Below are 17,737 nucleotides of genomic sequence, written 5' to 3'. Positions count from 1 at the left end.
TTTTTTTAACCAGTAATATTGCTGAAATGATTTGCTGTTGGCAGCAATTGGCTAACACGAAAGCATTAGCATAAGGCAATTAAACCAGGGTTTGTAGAATTCCTGAGCTGCTTCTTAATTTTCCATCCATAGCAATTTGCTAACCAGAGATTAGAGATAACTTCGCAACCATTTGTTTATTATTTTAAGCAGCCTGTCACCTTGGATACAACTGATATGGTGCTGTGTCCTCTTAAGAGCAGAGCTCTAACTATGCTTTCAGGTGGTGAAAAGGAAGGATTGCAATAAAGAAACATCCCCTCTTGCAACCTGATGCCCTCCTTATCTACTCAAGTAAACTTATTGCCTTCTCGTACCTCCTGTAGTTGTCCTAATTCTGACCTGGGTACTGTCAGAATTCTGGTGGGTGGACTTTGGAATATTTTATACCCTCTCCACCCTCTCCCACCACCACATCTGATTTCCTTGTCCTCTACGCCTCCTTCAATGTTCTCTCCAAACATGGCCAATCCCTCATCACACGTGTCTTTGAGACCTTTGATCACTTCTCTATCAGTGCCATACTTCCTTATTATCACCTTCCATCCCTAAAAAAACTAACCCTAACTCCCTAACCCATGCCCTTTCAAACTTTAATCTTGTCCAACTCTGATCCACCATCCAGGATGATAGCAATGCTTCTGTTAATCTCCTCCACAACGGTCTTGATGCTCTTGTTTCTATAGTATCCCAGCCAGCCTCCCAGCCCTATGACTCCTCCGGATACAACAGCCATCTCTGCAGTCCGGCTACCTCAAGTCCTTAAGTTGTAAGCTTGAATGTACATAGTGAGCAACCAGCCCAGCCAGAATGGATACACACCACCTTTAGCTCAATTGTCACTCCCTTTCCAATACTACTCAAAGAACATCCTAGAAAGTAGGAATAATTTCAAACTTCTCTTTGCTATGGTATCGTCCAATCACCTCTCACTGGACCCGCCATCCCATCTCTCCCTATTCGAGGCCCTTGAGTCAGGCTTCCACCACGCCCACAGCATTGAGACCATGCTGGTCAAAATCTTCAGTAACATCCTGTGTAACCATGACTCTGGCTCGCTGACCCTCATCATTTTTCTCAACCTCTCTGTTCTCTTCGACACCATTGGTCACTCAATCCTCCTCGAATATGTCTCTGTCAGTCCACCTCCATGGCACTGCTCTCCCATTGTTCAACTGAGACCCACATCCCCATCACCCTTGTCCTTACCAAGCTCCACTGGATCGCTATGCCCCAGAGAATTGATTTGTAATATCCTCACCGGCAAATCCTTCCATGGTCTCACCTTTCTCTACCTCCACAGTCTCCTCCAGCCGTATGTCCCTTTTTGCACCATCTGCCCTTTCGACACCAGCCATCTTCTCATTTTCCACTGAACCTTTGGTGGCTCGTCCTTCAGCCATTACACTCCTGTCCTCTGGGACTCTCTCCATCATCAACTCTGCCTTATCACCTCCCTCCCTGTTTTCAAAGCCTTCTAAAGAACCTTAAGTCAACCGTGCTTTTTTCCACATCTAATCCCTCTCTTCCTCCACCTTATTGTCTACTGATCCACACTCTGTAAAATGTCCTGAGACATCGCTTTACACGTGTGGAGTGCTATAGAAATCTACGGTGTTGTTAACATGATGGTTATTGCCAGTAGCCCAAAATGCAGAAGGCAGCCAGATTTGCTGCAGGAATATTAACAGCTGCTAAAAGAAAAATATCCATCTGAACTCAGCTTGACTTTCAGTGAGCTAACCAGAAAGGGTGAAGATGGGGCCCGCTTATTATAGCAGTACAGTCATTAAAACATGCTTTCACCTGCACTGATGTGAAGCTTGTCCATGTATTTTTGTCTTTCAGGTAATTCTTTATCCAACTCCAAACAGTCCAAAGACACCAGAATGGCACAAGATGGTCATTCAAAAAAATAGCCAAGATTCGGATTTGAAAATAAGATTAGCCGTGAGGATGGATAAGCCTCCAAACATGAAGCACTGTGGGTAAGTCACATTAACAGTACTTCTGACAAGTTTTGGGCAAAGCTGCACATTGGCTCAGGCAGAACTGACTTTAGGTACTCACAGAACCTATAGAGGGAGAAGGGAGGTGAGGGGGTCAGTCCAGTGATGAAAGTGTTCACACCAGGATCAGCATACTCTCAGTAGCAGCCAAATCCAGGGCTTTGGCTATTCCTTGTTATAGCTTAGGGTGTATATAATGTACATAATGGGATGATCCATCGTTCCAGGTAGGAGATTCAGCAATTTATAAATAACAAATACAGCCTTACTGTTAATGTTGGAATATGTGATACGGTGTCAGTTTTCCATTGTGTGTGCTGGGACTTAGCCTCCCAATATTTAACTCATCAATTTCTCAGATCTCCTAATGAAATGAAAGACCAAGAGATCTCTTCTCAATAACATAGCAAGTATAGGAGCAGTGGGCTTGTGATTAAGCATTATTTTTCAAACGATGCCTTTTTTTCTTATCTCCACTCCCCTCCCCTCCCAAAAAATTGTTTGGAAATAAGGAGCTGTTAAATTAGGAAAAGATGCAGAGAAAGAGGCAGGCTGAGCAGGGGACCCTCATGATTAACCTTGCTAAGGGCTCCCAAAATGCTAAAGGTGGGCTGTCGCTCAGGGGATTGCTTGTAGCACTAAGACTGGAGATTGTTTGTGACACTGTTCTGTCCCACACACACACTCCTACTGTAAGCATTTATCACTGTGATCAGTACAAAAAGACTGTAGAACTTACTATTCTTGTGCCAATATTTTTTGCACTTGTCAGCCGAGCTTCCAAAGTAGCCATTTACAGAGAGTGTGACAGGAAGCGGAAGTTAATCTGTGATTTTAAATCTACCATACTGTCATGTGACCACCTCCCACCCGTGCACAATTAATCGGTTCGAAAGTAAGCTGCACGCATCTCAGTCTTGTGAAAACCAGGTTCACTTTAGATTTATTATAGTAATGATTCTGTGCTCCCAGTTAGAAGCCACCCTAGAAGGGAGTGTGGTTCAGAAATCAGAGATACAATACTGCATCCCAATCTCTGACTCACTCTCCCTGGGATTGCAGCTTCCCACTGCGATGGGCAGGATTGCAGAATCGCCCCTCGTATCAATAGATAACCACAAGAGTTTTTATTTTATTAGTAATGCAGGATATCTGGACTGAAAGATAATCAAAAGATGTCAGACAAGCGATGCGGTTAGGTGGGAGTCTCCCTCAGTCGTGAGAGCAAACAATAAAAATGGTTTGGTTGCACAAAGTAACTGTTGACTGACTATCAGCCAGGGAGTCCCAACCGAGAACGAGGGGAGAATGTAGGTGGGAAAACATTTCTAAGAAGCTTGTAGCTCAAATTGTCTCAGACTCCAGAGGTGAATCACAGGATGGTTCTGCAGGAAGAATGTGCCCAGGATACATGCTGGGGAATTATAGTTTACAGAAAACAAATCAAGGAGCGTGGCGTCTAATCGCCTACAAGCGACACAGGTATGAGTGAGTAATATGCCCAGCTTCATGTTGCGGATCAGAATCGTAGCAACTCTGGGACATGTTGTTCTAAAATTGGTGCTAATTTCTGGTAAATATTTTTAAAAATATAGCACTGAATTAGCCTTCTTGTTGCTTTATGTTTCTAGTTCTGACATGCAATTCAGTGAGCTTGGAACTTGCTGAGCATCATTTGTTGAGAGTAGGCATGGCGCTGCTCTTTTGTCAAAAAAAGGAAAGACTAGCTTAAAGATTACTGGTTTGGAGTTTTATTCATTACTGTGTACGTTGTGTATAAGGTTATAAATATAGGTCACTGTAAGCAAATGAATATAGGTCACTGTTTGGGACTGAAAGTCTCATATTCCAGTCATTGTGGAACATGGTTCTGTAGCTTAGTTTGGGCAATGACATCCTGCCCCAGTCCCGCTATCTCTGTTCTCTTCAGAGCCAGTCACCTCTCTCGGACTAATGGGGGGTAATTTTAACCCCAAGAACAGGTGGGTTGGGGGCATTTGGGAGGTAAAAGTAGCAGCTTTTTGGAGCGGGACCGCATCCCAGCTCCACTTCCGGCTTTGACCCAGGATGTACGTGCACAACAGAAACCCGGAAGTCCTGTCCCCACTTGAAGCCAGCGGGACGATATTTAAAGGGGCAATTCAGGTAGTTGAAACACTTTAGGCACTTAACGTTTTGTGGATTCTGCAACAGAAACGGATTTCATAACACGCCATAGAAACGGATTTCATAACACGCCATTAAAACGGAGGTGAGTTGTAGCCAAAGCTCATTTGGTCTTTAAACCAGTGATTGAGACATCTCAATAAAAGGAGCGTTATTGCAGCTGGGCACTCAGTTCCCTCAGATAAACATTTGGCTGGGAGTTCTTTGTGTTTAGACTGAGATTTCTTTGTTGAGACTGAAAATTCTTGTGTTCAGACAAATTTACCTGCATTTTGGAGCCCCTCAAACTGACAAGATCAGGATGGGGGAGTGGGGGGCAATGGATCTATTCCGCAGTACGGCTGAGGAGGAGGAAAATGAAGATGGGGATCCCATCGCCAGAACAGCCGCGCACATTGCCTAAGATGCCAGGGATCCCTCATCTCGAACAGGTTCTCATAATGAGATGTGCAAATTGAAGACTTTGAAATACTCAGGCCGCCTGGAACAACCACCAATCCCTCCCTCCCCCTCGTACAAAACAGTCCTTCAACCACACATACACCCATTGCACATGCGGCTTGGCATTCATGATGAAGCACATGTAAGGGTCAATTCACAAAAGGGACTCAATAATGGCCGAGACATGGCAGTGGTGGTGATAATGATTAATGTGCCATAACAAAACAAACATATAAATTAACAACATGACAGCTCGTCAAACACCCATGTGCATACCCTTGGTGAATAACAATTGCATAGCCTTTCTCTTTCTACCGCTGCTATCCCCTATTGCATCAGCAGAGGTAGTGGCAGGTTGCTCAGATTCCTACCCTGATTGCTAAGATGCTCTCAGCCTACAGCCTTTGGGTTTTGGAGCCTGTGAGGGCCCCACCAAAGACTGCTCCATCTGCATCTGTGAGAGGAGGCAGCATTGTGGGTACTGGCTGAGATGGGGGGGGGGGGGGGGGCAACAGGTGAGAGGTGGGAGAGCTTTGAGTGGAATCCCCACTTCCATGTTCTCTTTCGCCATCAACCCTCTCCCAGGCCAGTGCAACATCACTCCCACCACTCTGCTGGCCAGCAGGTTGGTGAGCAGATCTGTCGCATTGTAAGGCTGCAGCTAACGTATCTGTCTGCCTGTTTAAGGTGGCAGATGTTGGCATCCAGAGGCTGCACGGCCGTTGTCATGGCCTGCATGGACTCATTTGAGAGCCGTGCTTGAAGTTAAATGGAGGCTACCATTCTCTCCATCAAAGACATTTTCGCACTTACCTGTGCCACCAAACCACTAGCGATGGAGTTGGACTCCTCCATCCTCTCCGTTATTGTGCAGAGTGTGTGTGTCACTTTTTCCATTACCTCAGAAAGTTGCTGCTACACCTCTATCATTCTCCTACTCAACAATGACCCCCGGGGTTCAGCATCTACGTCTAACTGAGAGAGCTTGGAGACGACTGTGCCTCCCGTCGCAGACTCTCCACAGTTGCCCCTACCACCAGTGTCTGCTCATGCTCACTTGTGAGTGGTGAATCACTAGGCGACAACCCAACTAACTATCTAATATGACCCACCGAAGTGCGAGTATCAGCGCTGGTGCATGGTTGTATGTCCTGTGACGGTGCACCTCAGAAGGAATGTGCTCCTCTGAGGAATCGCTTTCTTCCATTTCTGCTGATTCCTCTGAAGGCCCTGGAAGACACAAGAAAGCGATATTAATGATTCATTGCAAAAGTGACAATCTTTCCACTGACCAAACTGAGGTCTGGCACAGTTATATCATTGATAAAATCAATTCACCATTGTGAGTAAAAGATGTTAAAATTCTGTCACCAGCCACCTGTGGATTGCCAGTCTCTCCATCTCCAGGCATGCGACAATCCGACTTATTTCCATGGCCTCCTCCTCCACATCTGTCACCTCCACGATGTGGTGGGCCACCTCCAGTTCTGCTCCTCTCCCTTGCGTTTTGCGCTCTCTTCTTCTCCAAGGGGAGAAAGAACAGTCCTGTGAGTGACTGAAGGTGACGTATTCACCCTATGAATGCATTGCTTTGGGTGAGGCTGACCATGAAAAGTTGCATCAGAGGGTGACTATCAGACAGATACATCACATTGCATCAGGATTGGGGTGAGTGGCAGTGGGGGTGAATAAATGGGTAGTTGAAGAAGTGCATAGAAAGTGAAGGATGGTTGCTGCTGCTGACACTTAAGTGGGTGTGAGGAGTTATGTGATGGTATATGCGTGCCAACATAGAGTGAGAGGGGAGGGGGTGGGGGGGTGTTGAACAACACAGGGTGTGGGTGAATCAGTAACTACTCCATTTCCTGACATGGTTACATCATTAAAACGCTTCCTGTACTGAACCCAACACCTGGACACCGTGCTCCTGCTGCTCACCTCTTCTGCGATCTCCAGCCAAAGATTTTTGGTTAGAGCCAGGTTTCTTCCTGCCATCCACTGGAAACATTACCTCCCTCCTGGCTCTCACTGCAGCCAGCAGTACATCCAGGAAGACATCATTAAATCTAGGGGCAGCCTTTGCTTTCCTGCACTCCATTTCTCCTTTCTCCTTCAAAATCCATTCTTGGACTGGCCCTTTAGATAGTGGGCTTTAAATCGCATCATTCAGGTGTGCAGTATGCCCGCTGCACAGCTTGGAGACGCGAAGCCCAGAAGCAAAGGTAATTGACTGCAGTCGAGATACGATCGCAGATTTAAACACACTCACTTTGCCTCCGGGTTCCCCATGCGCAAATCCACTCACCCGCTGACTTCCCACGGTAAATGTGAATCTTGCTGGAAAGTGTGCGTGTGTTTGAAGACAGGGCTGAACTTAGGTCTGAATGCCCCCCTCCTCACGCTCAAATGACTTCCAGTGTTTAGGATTCCAGCTTCACGTATGAAAAATGGGTGAGGTAATTACATAGAATTTACATAGAAATTACAAAAGCAAGCCATCCGGTCCAACTGGTCTGTGTCAGTGTTTATGCTTCCACATGAGCCAATGTAAGTGATTTGTTTAGAGGTTGGATCAGAAACAGGATGCACACATGTTCTGGGGAATATGGGAGGAAAAATTGTGCCAATGGGAAAGAAAGTCATTGGAAACCGATAGATCACACACCTGGTATAAATTGTGATACATTTGTTCAGTATTAACATTAATTCTGGGGTAACCACTGTCCACACTGTTAGGACACTAGTTACTGATCTGTAATTAGTCATTCAGCAGAGAGTTGATTTTGCTAACTGGTTTAGTTTTAAGGAATGGATAAGGTGGGGCTTAATTTGGATTACCTCGGTACAGTGTAAGGCTGCCAGTACACTATATTACACTGATCTGAAACCTGTATCTGTAGAGTGCAATGCAATGTGCAACAGCAGACTTGAGTTATACTTCTAACTGCAGCTCGCTGGGGGCAAAACTGAGCTTAGTGATAATGGAGCCCTCTACGTGTGTGCACAGAATCTGCTCCCAGGTGACTAATCTTTACTCTTAGTAGAATGGGAGTGTTCAAACAGTAAAAAAGACTCCATACTACTTTTAAAAAGTAACTTTTAAAACATGGCTTTGACTTTGTCTGGAGTTATGCTGCACTTGGTGGTGTGAAACCGGAGCACAGTGAGACTTCCTGATTGGAGTAGTCTTTGGTTTTATTGCAGTCTGAAGTCAGATTGGGACCTGACTCACGATTTGTATTGCTGCTTTCGAGTCAATGTGAAGATGGAACCATTTCACATTCACTCGAATGCCCAGATTTTCTTTTCAGGACTTGTTGTCAGGAAGCACTGTTCGAGTAGGAACAGGCAACATCGGTTATTTAAAATTTCACGTTTTCATCCGTTTAATGCAAAGGACTGACTCACCCCTTGGATTTTGCAGCTACCTTTAAGTTGCTGACATACATGGCCATGTGTTTAACTTAGTTCTTTCACTGGTGTCATCCACCGTTCCAACGGGCTGTGGAATTAAACTTCCAAAGTTAGTGGTCAAGGCAGAAACTATGGTCAACATTCTAAATTAGATTAGATAGATCGATGATGGGATATGGAAACAGGGTGGATAAATGTGATTAGGACTATTTGGTCCTGTGACGAGTAAATGCTGACATTAGCTGGTTGGGCTGAATGGCCTGTTTCCATGTTGTTAACTTCTATGTATTTCTGCGTATTTATGTAAATTCTCTTTTGCTCCCATACAATTAGTTGCCACATTGATATTTCCTTACTTGTGATCGGTTAGCCCTCTGTACCAGTGAAAGTCTGTAATGGTTGAGCTCAGAAGAACTTGTTCTAATTGTTTTTCAGGATTTTTTCCCCCTAGCAGATGTATACTGCTCAATTTAGTACCAATTACTTCCTCTGACCTCAGTCAACTGTCATCTCTCTTCTCACCTCTGATGCAAGTGCGTTAAGCTCAGTGATTTTCTTTGCATTCAAAACTTAAGCTATCTGTTCAGCAGCCTCAGCCTTTGTCTCATTATGCATTGTGAATCTTTTAGTCCCTGCTATTTATCATGCATCATGTGTATTTTATGACGGAGAATGTTTGAGAATCTATCCAAACAGCATGTCCATTCTTCTTCGAATAATGTGGCCTTCCACCACTGTGACCCAAGATCTGTAAGACTTTTTTCTATTCTCTTCTTGCAATTTCTTTGCGATATTTCTATGCATTTGTTTGCATTGGTTTATCAGAAACCTGCAAAATATGTAACGCTACTTATTGGAAAAATATCGGCACAGACTCGAGGGACCGCGTGTCCTCCTCCTATGCTGTAATCTTTCTATGATTGTGGAAAACCACTGCAGATTGACAGACAGTGAGAAAAAAATGACTTTTAAAAAAAAAAATTGGTCCCAAAATATGTGTGAAAATATTCCAATAAGACTTTTTCCCCAAAATAGACACCACCATACAATTGAAGACTGAAGTGTTTTGCTGAGATGAACATTGCCATCCTTATCCTCTGCTCACTGGTTTTCACTTGCATTCCAACAATCTTTTGAGTAAAAAGTGCTGAAAACCGTAACAATCTGCTGTAATGTAAAAGTGGGTACTGGGCTGAGGATGGCAGATAAAACAATAACACAGAAAGAAAAGCCTTCCATTTATAGAGTCATAGAATGGTTACAGCACAGGAGGCTGCCATTCAGCCCGTCGATTCGCGACGGCTCTCTGCCAGAGCAATCTGGCTAGTCCCACTCACCTGCACTTTCCCCATAGCCCTTCAAATTTTTTTCTTTCAAGTACTTATCCAACTCCCTTTCGACAGCCATGATTGAATCTGCCTCCACCACCCTTTCAGGCAGCGCATTCCAGATCATAACCATTCACTGCGTGAAAAAGTTTTTCCTCGTGTCGCCTTTAGTTCTTTTGCCAATCACCTTAAATTTGTGTCCTCTGGTTCTCGACCCTTCCGCCGATGGGAACAGTTTCTCTCTATCTACTCTGTCCAGACCCCTCATGGTTTTGAACACTTCTATCAAATCTCCTCTTAACCTTCTCTGCTCTAAGGAGAACAGCCCCAGCTTCTCCAGTCTATCCACGTAACTGAAGTCCATCATCCCTGGAACCGTCCTAGTAAATCTTTTCTGCACCCTCTCCAAGGCCTTCACATCCTTCCTAAAGTGCAGTGCCCAGAATTGGACACAATGGGGATGATTTTAACGGGTGGGTTGGGGGCGGGTGGGAGTTGGAAATAGTTATTTTTTGGGTCGCAACTACAACCTGGCTTTATTTCCGGGTTTAACGTCAGTGCGTAAAAGTACAGGCTTCCCACTGGGAATGCAAAGTCCAAAAACTTTGCAGTTGCAACACAAAACAACAACAATTTTCAACTCCCACCCACCCCCAACCCACCCGTTCTTGGGGTTTAAAATCACTCCCAATACTCCAGTTGTGGCCGAACCGGTGTTTTGTAAAGGTTCATCATAACCTCCTTGCTTTTGTACTCTATGCCTCTATTTGTAAAGCCCAGGATCCCGTATGCTTTTTTAACCGCTTTCTCAATCTGCCCTGCCCCTTCAATGACCACGTATACCCCCAGATCTCTCTGTTCCTGCATCCACTTTGGAATTGCACCCTTTAGTTTATATTGCCTCTCCTCGTTTTTCCTATTAAAATGTATCACTTTGCACCTCCCTGCATTAAATTTCATCTGCCACTTGTCCACCCATTCCACCAGCCTGTCTATGTCCTTTTGAAGTCTATCACCATCCTCCTCACTGTTCACTACACTTTCAAGTTTTGTGTCATCTTCAAATTTTGAAATTGTGCCCTGTACACCCAAGTCCATGTCATTAATATATATCAAGAAAAGCACTGGTTCTAGTACCGAGCCCTGGGGAACACTACTGTACACCTCCCTCCAGTCTGAAAAACAACTGTTCACCACTACTCTCTGCTTCCTGTTACATAGTCAGTTTTGTATCCATGCTGTCACTGCCCCTTTTATTCCATGGGCTTCAATTTTATACAGCGCCTTTCATACCTCAGGACTCCCAGAGCGCTTTACAACCAATGAGGTAATTATGAAGTACAGTCACTGTTGTAATGTAGGCAATGCGGCAGCCAATTTGCACACAGCAAGATCCCACAAACAGCAATATGATAATGACCAGATAATCTGTATTAATGATAATGAGGGTTAAATATCGGCCAGGATCCCTGCTCTTTTTCAAATAGTGCCATGAAATCTTTTGCGTCCATCTAAGAGTACAGACGGAGTCTCAGTTCAACGTCTCATCTAAAAGATGGCACCTCAGACAGTGCAGCACTCCCTCAGTACTGCACTGGAGTGTCAGTCTAGATAGATTATACGCTGAAGTCTATGGAGTGTGACGTGAACCCATAACCTTCTGACTTAGAGGTACGAGCGCTACCACTGAGCGAAGACTGACAAATAAAGGCTGGATTTTCTTCCATGATCCAGCAACGGTGGAAAATGGGGCAAAATTGGGCTTCAAGGCCTATCACTGTCTCCCACCCCGACCTCAAATTCCCTTCCCATCAGTACGTCACTACTACTGCTGGCCCTTCCCCACTCGCCACATGCAAATGCCGGTGGGAAGATGGGGCCCAGCTTCCCTACACATTTCAATCCTATGCCCCTCCTCCTCTTGCTGCCGCTCCCAGGATCATCGAGTGAGGCCTGCGTGTAGTCCTTAGGGTAGTGGTGGGAAAGTCAGTTGATGGCGGTAGAGTCCCCAGTAGGAGTCCCTCCATTTCAGCCAGATCCCATACCTGCTGAAGGCCTTGGCGTTGGCTGAGGTCTTCTGTAAATCAATGTACACAAATCTTAAGGGCTCGTCTTTTAACAGGCCTTCTGGTGTTTCAGCAGAAGTCCCGCTGCGCCTGGGCTCCACCTTCGTGGCAGGGATCCTGCCAGGAGACAACCCTGCTTACCCCTAACCTAGAAAAATGGGCTGGGGGTACAGTGGGGTCACAGTGGTGGCCAGAAGTCCCTGCCCCACTGCAAAGAGAAAATCCAGCCCTAAAATTGTTCTAAATTGAGGAACAGCTCAAAATGGACTTTTCTATGGTGTGTTGATACTAGGGTTGGAAAGGCCAGCAAATTCCCAATTGCCTTTTTTGTCTTTGGTATGTCAAGTACATAGTGTGGTACAGTTTTGTCAGATTCTACCTGGGCTAATAAAGACACATTGACTGCAGTTGACAGCTATTGACCTGTGAGTTACAGAAATGATAAGAGCGTGTAACAGTGTGCAGAACTGAAGCCCGGTGAGATTACTATACACTTGGTGTTGCTTTGAAACTAAAAGTGGGGGTGGGGAGAACCAGTGTATCAGTTGTAGCCTTAAAAACATCAGCTCATGCTTATTTTATTATAACCAATGAGCCTTCCTTAATAGGGCAGCTTTCTTCAGCTGTTTAGAACAAAGTTGATGTTTTGTAAATGTTGGAGGAGGAGGCAGTAATTTCCAGATGTTGCTGCAGACTGTTAGCTGCTGAATACTGAATCATGCAGTGCATTGTTCAGTCCATGAGACATCTCGATTGACACTTTACTGGTGGCAGGGGGTAGACTATGGTCTTTCCGTTTACAACACAGCCTACCTGCAAGTTTCTTAGTTGGATCTGCCCGATGGATATTTATTGTAGCAAATAAAACCCTGAGTTTTTCTGAAAAAAGAACTTTTTACTGTTTGCATAATATGGTTTTTTCTTTCAGGATTATGTTCACTCAACGATACAATAATTTTTAACCTTAACCCTTTCACATCAAGTTACATTTTGTCCCTATGATTTAGGGGGTAATTTTAACTTAACCCGTCCAGCAGTAAAGATGAGTTTTACACCCTGCCCGACTTTACTTCCCTGCGCTCTTCTCCTAGGCCTCTGCCAATGTCCCCACTAGCGGGCTGCCAGGAAGTACCGGAGACCATCCAGACATGATTCTCCCCCCACCACCTCTGCCTACCCCCCCCCACCCCGACCTTCCCTACCGCCTGCTGGGAGATCCCGCAGGTTATACTCAGTTTCCTCATCAGTCGACTCAGCTCAGATTAGGAACTGAGCAGAGCAGGACTTAAAACCTCTCCCATTTCTTCTCTGATGCACCAAGTTGTAGCATACCAATGCTCAGCTATTTATGTTTTAATGTTTTATTTATACATGGAGAGATAGATATTGCTGAGATGACAAATTTGAATGAGTTACAAATCCTGACAGTGTGAAGGATTTGAATTGATACCAGTACAGTTATTAATTCGGGGCATTTCACAACTGTATGTGTTGATGCGAGGGGGCTGAATTTGTGCCATTACAACTGTGTCTAAATTCAACTTCCTCACATATTACAACAGTGACTACACTTCAAAAATACTTTATTGGCTATAACGTGCGTTGGGACACCCTGAGGTCATGAAAGACGCTGCATAAATGCAGGTTCTTTCTTAATGCACAGTTGTGGTGACATGGTGACTGAATTAATGGCGGTACAGTTTTTAATTCAGCTCCTTCATGGTGTCGGGCTTCATAATTTATCCAAGCCAGTTCATTCTAACGCCAACAGCACTCAAAAAATTTAAATATTAAATATGTGATGAAACAAACAGAAGGGGGATGGGGGGGGATGATAAAGTTTATGACAATTTATTGAAGCTATTTGATTTGATGATACAAAGGTAGGTAGGAAAGTAAGTTGTGCAGAGAACGTAAGGAGTCTGCAAAGGGCTATAGATAGGTTAAGTGAGTGGTCAAGAATTTGGCAGATGGAGTATAATGTGGGAAAATGTGAACTTGTCCACTTTGGCAGGAGGAATAGAAAAGCAGTATATTATTTAAATGGAGAGAGATTGCAGAACTCTGAGGTACAGAGGGATCTGGGTGTCCTGGTACATGAATCACAAAAAGTTATTATGCAGGTACAGCAAGTGATTAGGAAGGCAAATGGAATGTTGTCATTTACTGCAAGGGGAATGGAATATAAAAGTAGAGATGTTTTGCTACAGTTGTACAGGGCATTGGTGAGACCACATCTAGAATACTGTGTGCAGTTTTGGTCTCCTAATTTTAGAAAGGACATAATTGCTTTAGAGGCGGTTCAGAGAAGGTTCACTTGACTGATTCCTGGGATGAGGGAGTTATCTTATGAGGAAAAGTTGGACAAGTTGGGCCTGTATACACTGGAGTTTAGAAGAATGAGAGGTGATCTTATTGAAACATATAAGATCCTGAGGGGACTAGAATGGGTAGATGCTGAGAGGATGTTTCCTCTTGTGGGACAGACTGGAACTAGAGGCCACAGTTTAAAAATAAGGGGTTGTCCATTTAAGACGGAGATAAGGAGAATTTTTTTCTCTCAGAGGGTCGTGAGTCTGTGGAACTCCCTTCCCCAGAGAGGGGTGGAGGCAGGGTCATTGAATATTTTTAAGGCTGGGTTAGATAGATTCCTGATTAACAAGGGAGTCAAATGTTATAGTAGGTAGACGGGAAAGTAGGGTTGAGGTCACAAGCAGATCAGCCATGATCTTATCAAATGGCAGAGCAGGCTCGAGGGGCCGAATGGCCTACTCCTGCCCTTAATTCGTATGTTCGTATGATTTTTAAAAGGATTTGTGATGAGGAAATTCCCTCTTTTGTACATTTCTAAACAGCGATATTAACTTAATCCCCTGTTTATTAGCAAGTATACATTTTTTTAAAAACCTTGAAGAATAAACTCAGCCCTATTTGGACGGTGGAAAGCATCTGCAGGGATGACCATGTGCGGTAAGGCTAATCAACAGCTTAATATTGCCTGATACATGGATGAGGCTCATTCTGTAAACTGCCTGATTGGTACTGCACACAGCACAAGCACCTGGTGCGATCTTGTTTCCAGTGTGACAGAAGGGACCATGTGGAATTGATTGACTGATTAGTTGGGCAATGGGATGGTTCCTGCGTCAAGCATCAGCAGGCTGCTTCAGTTATTAATCCTGCACCATTTCCTGTTCCTGCTGCTTTATAACTCTAAACCCTTTTAATTTTGTCTCTGTAATTCAATAACACAATGTATTATGATTTAAATAGAACAAAATGTTCATGCCCCCGACAGGTTTTGTTATAAACACAGCGTTAAACATGAGGGAAAGATTTAAGACTGCATATCAGAAAAATTAAAATCCATTTTTCTGTCATTTATTCTGCACTGTGGTCTGGAGAGGATGATGCATCAAAAAGCTTTGTCTAGAAATTTATTTTGAAAAAGTTTACAACTTTGGTGCCAAAAGTTCAGCCATCTGAAAGGTGGCTGCCCCATGTTGAAAGTACATCTTGAAGCTGTGATTTGTATGGGTAGTCAGGAATATTTCAACTGTAGACTTTTATCGGAGGGAAGCAGAGCGGGAACACTCAGAGGCCTTATCAAATGTTTTACCCAATATATTGAATAAAAGCAAGTCTCTGTACTGTTTCCTAAAAGAGTTTCAAGCTATAATCATTTTCAGCTCTGCCGCCAACTAAAAACAACATGTGGTCATCACTAACACAATCTCTGATGTCCCACAGTATGTGACATACTATTGAGAGGCCTTCATTAACAGCGAAACCTAATCCTCTGACCCTACATGGTAACTGGTTCACTGTATTTCTGCTACACACCATTTTATTGAGGCAACCTATGTAACATTAATTCACTACCAGTGATATGCACTAAGGCTGTCAATGAGTTGTGCAAGGTGCAACACTACTGCAGTTGCATGTTCCTTAATTTAAATTTCAATTACTATCAAAACAATTGTACAAATTGCTAACAATTGAATGATGTAGCAAGGTGAATTCTTATGCTAAAGCTTAGATAGACATTCCTAGACAGCACCATCTGGTGCACAGGCTGAGCAATTACCTGGGCCTGCAATTATAGAAAGCTCCAGCCACGGTGAAAGCTGGGAGGCCACTTTTCTGAGTTTTTGCCACCAGGGACGGGTGCAGCCTTGCCTGCCGACGGTGCATATTAGGAATATTGGAGGGTACTGCCCGTGAATTCTTGTCCATTTAGGCCTAGAAATATGGGCAGTGCACTCCACTTTCCTGATGTGCATGGTTGGCAGACGAAGCTCCCCTCTGGCATGTGAATTGGAAAAATGACCCCTGAGGCAGTCTTGTTTGGAAATAGAGTCCCCTGACTTCTCCTTCATGAAACAAAGCATCAGAGGGGACAGACAACTGACGACAGACAACTGACATCCTTTTGGACAACTTGGTTTGATTGCTTTTCATTTTGTCAAGAGCTTAAAAAGGAAACGGCACAATTACGAACAAGGTATTATAACTCAGGGAAGCAAACACAACCTAAAGGTGCAGCTTCAGTTACGTGAACTGCAGGGTGCCTCTCCAAAAAGAAAACTCAAGATGAGAAGAAAGAAGGCCCTTTAAGCAGTAACTTTTCTAGGTGCTGTAAATCCCCAGTGCACTGACTGAATTGTCACTCGCAACACTACCTCAGAGTCAACACTGTGGAGAAGAATGCTGAAGTTTCCTTTGATGCAATATAATAATGACAATCATACACAACACAGTAGAGTTTCCCTCAATCGGGAAATTGCGCCCCAATTGCACTGGTTAGGTTACACTTCAAATTTCTGCCATAATATATTTGCATAATCACAAACGTAAAATCTTCTATGAACCAGTGTAATCAGGCAGCGCAATAGAACGTAATTGTTTATTTTTTTTCTTTGCATTAAAAACTATTCATTGATATATTTAAGAATGGTAACCTGGTGCAGTTTTATTAATACAGATGTAAATGGGTTTAAAATCAGCATTTTTAATAAGCGCCCAGTCCTCCAACTGTGAGTAACCTGATTTTAAATCACTGAAAATGACTTTTAAAAAATTATGCTGAACCATTTAATAGTTTCATTGGTGTATACTAGTCAGTTTCTTAGTAAATTAAATATGTTTTGGTATATAAAAACTTTTAAAACGTGCCTACTAGTGCCTTTGCGCCTAAGAAAATGAGCCTAATTTGAAGAGCCTTCCCTAATCAGTGCAATCGATGGAAACTCGCAGTGTTGATCTTGGGGCATAGCCATTTTTGTGGCCGGGGCCTGATTTGGGCGAATTGAATCTTAAACCAGCATAAAAGATCAAGGAAAGCACGAACACGAGTGGTTTTGGGCGTAAGTCAGAGTTAAAATTCCCCGACCCTTTGCGCTGGTTCGGCCGATTGTGCTGGAACCTGAGTGCAAAACTAGTGGAAACAAGCGGAAACTCCACCCCCACATGTTTAATGGCTGTTGCAGCTTGTAACCAAACTTCATTGATGTGTGGGAGAAATTCCAGCTGAACTGAATTCAGAAATGTTGAGCCAGAAATTGTGCACAGCGACTTGGCAAGGCTCTCCGCACGTCCTGTGAGAAAAAAGGAACGAATATACTTACTGCGGGGTCCATGACGTCAACTTCCTCCATCTTGAAGTTTTCTCAAGCTGTGTGTTATCAAATCAACGTAAGTATGAGACAGGCTGTGGGGATGGAAGCCACGCCCACAGAATCTGTCAGGAAGAGAAGTCACACCCACAAGCAGGCAAATAGAAATCATTCATTTAAAGTAAACTTCTTTGTAAATGTAAATAAAAATTTACAGTGTACAGTCAGTGTAAATAAAAATTTTACTTTTTTTTATAAAAAGCCAAGCAAATAATTGCATTTAATTTTTAAAAAAACAGAAGTTAAAAGTTTAAAAAAATGTTTTTAGCTTTTTAATTTTTAATTTTTTTAAATAAAATGATCAAAAAATATTACAATAAGAAGTAATATGACATTCCACATTTTTAAAATTTAATGTTTAGTTGTTTCTCAGTCATTATTAGTCATTCCACTTTTAAAAAGTGGTGTAGACCTGGTATTTTTCAGTGTACCTTTTAGTGGCATGAGTATTTTCGTTCCAGCTGTGCAGATGGTCAAGTTTACGATTTTTCATGGATTTCCGTGATTGTAGCGTAGCATGCCCCTTTAATTCACAGCTGTCAAACCGCCGGCAAATCAATGGGAGCAACTTCACGATTTCCAGGTTTTAGTGCGCATTC

At 43.5% G+C, this 17,737-nt stretch overlaps 1 protein-coding gene across 3 annotated transcripts in view; it reads left to right on the top strand.

Annotated features, from left to right (window-relative positions):
* Window positions 1-17,737, top strand: part of cadps2 (Ca++-dependent secretion activator 2) — a 603,629-nt gene that overhangs the window by 322,033 nt on the left and 263,859 nt on the right. For all 3 annotated transcript variants that reach the window (XM_067999803.1, XM_067999802.1, XM_067999801.1), the window contains exon 8: window positions 1,888-2,027. In XM_067999803.1, coding sequence (XP_067855904.1) covers window positions 1,888-2,027 — 140 coding nt within the window. The remainder of the gene's footprint in view (window positions 1-1,887; window positions 2,028-17,737) is intronic.

The sequence above is a fragment of the Heptranchias perlo genome, chromosome 18, assembly GCF_035084215.1.
Source record: "Heptranchias perlo isolate sHepPer1 chromosome 18, sHepPer1.hap1, whole genome shotgun sequence".
Taxonomy (NCBI): Eukaryota; Metazoa; Chordata; class Chondrichthyes; order Hexanchiformes; family Hexanchidae; genus Heptranchias; species Heptranchias perlo.
This window is presented reverse-complemented; position numbering and strand designations above follow the sequence as displayed.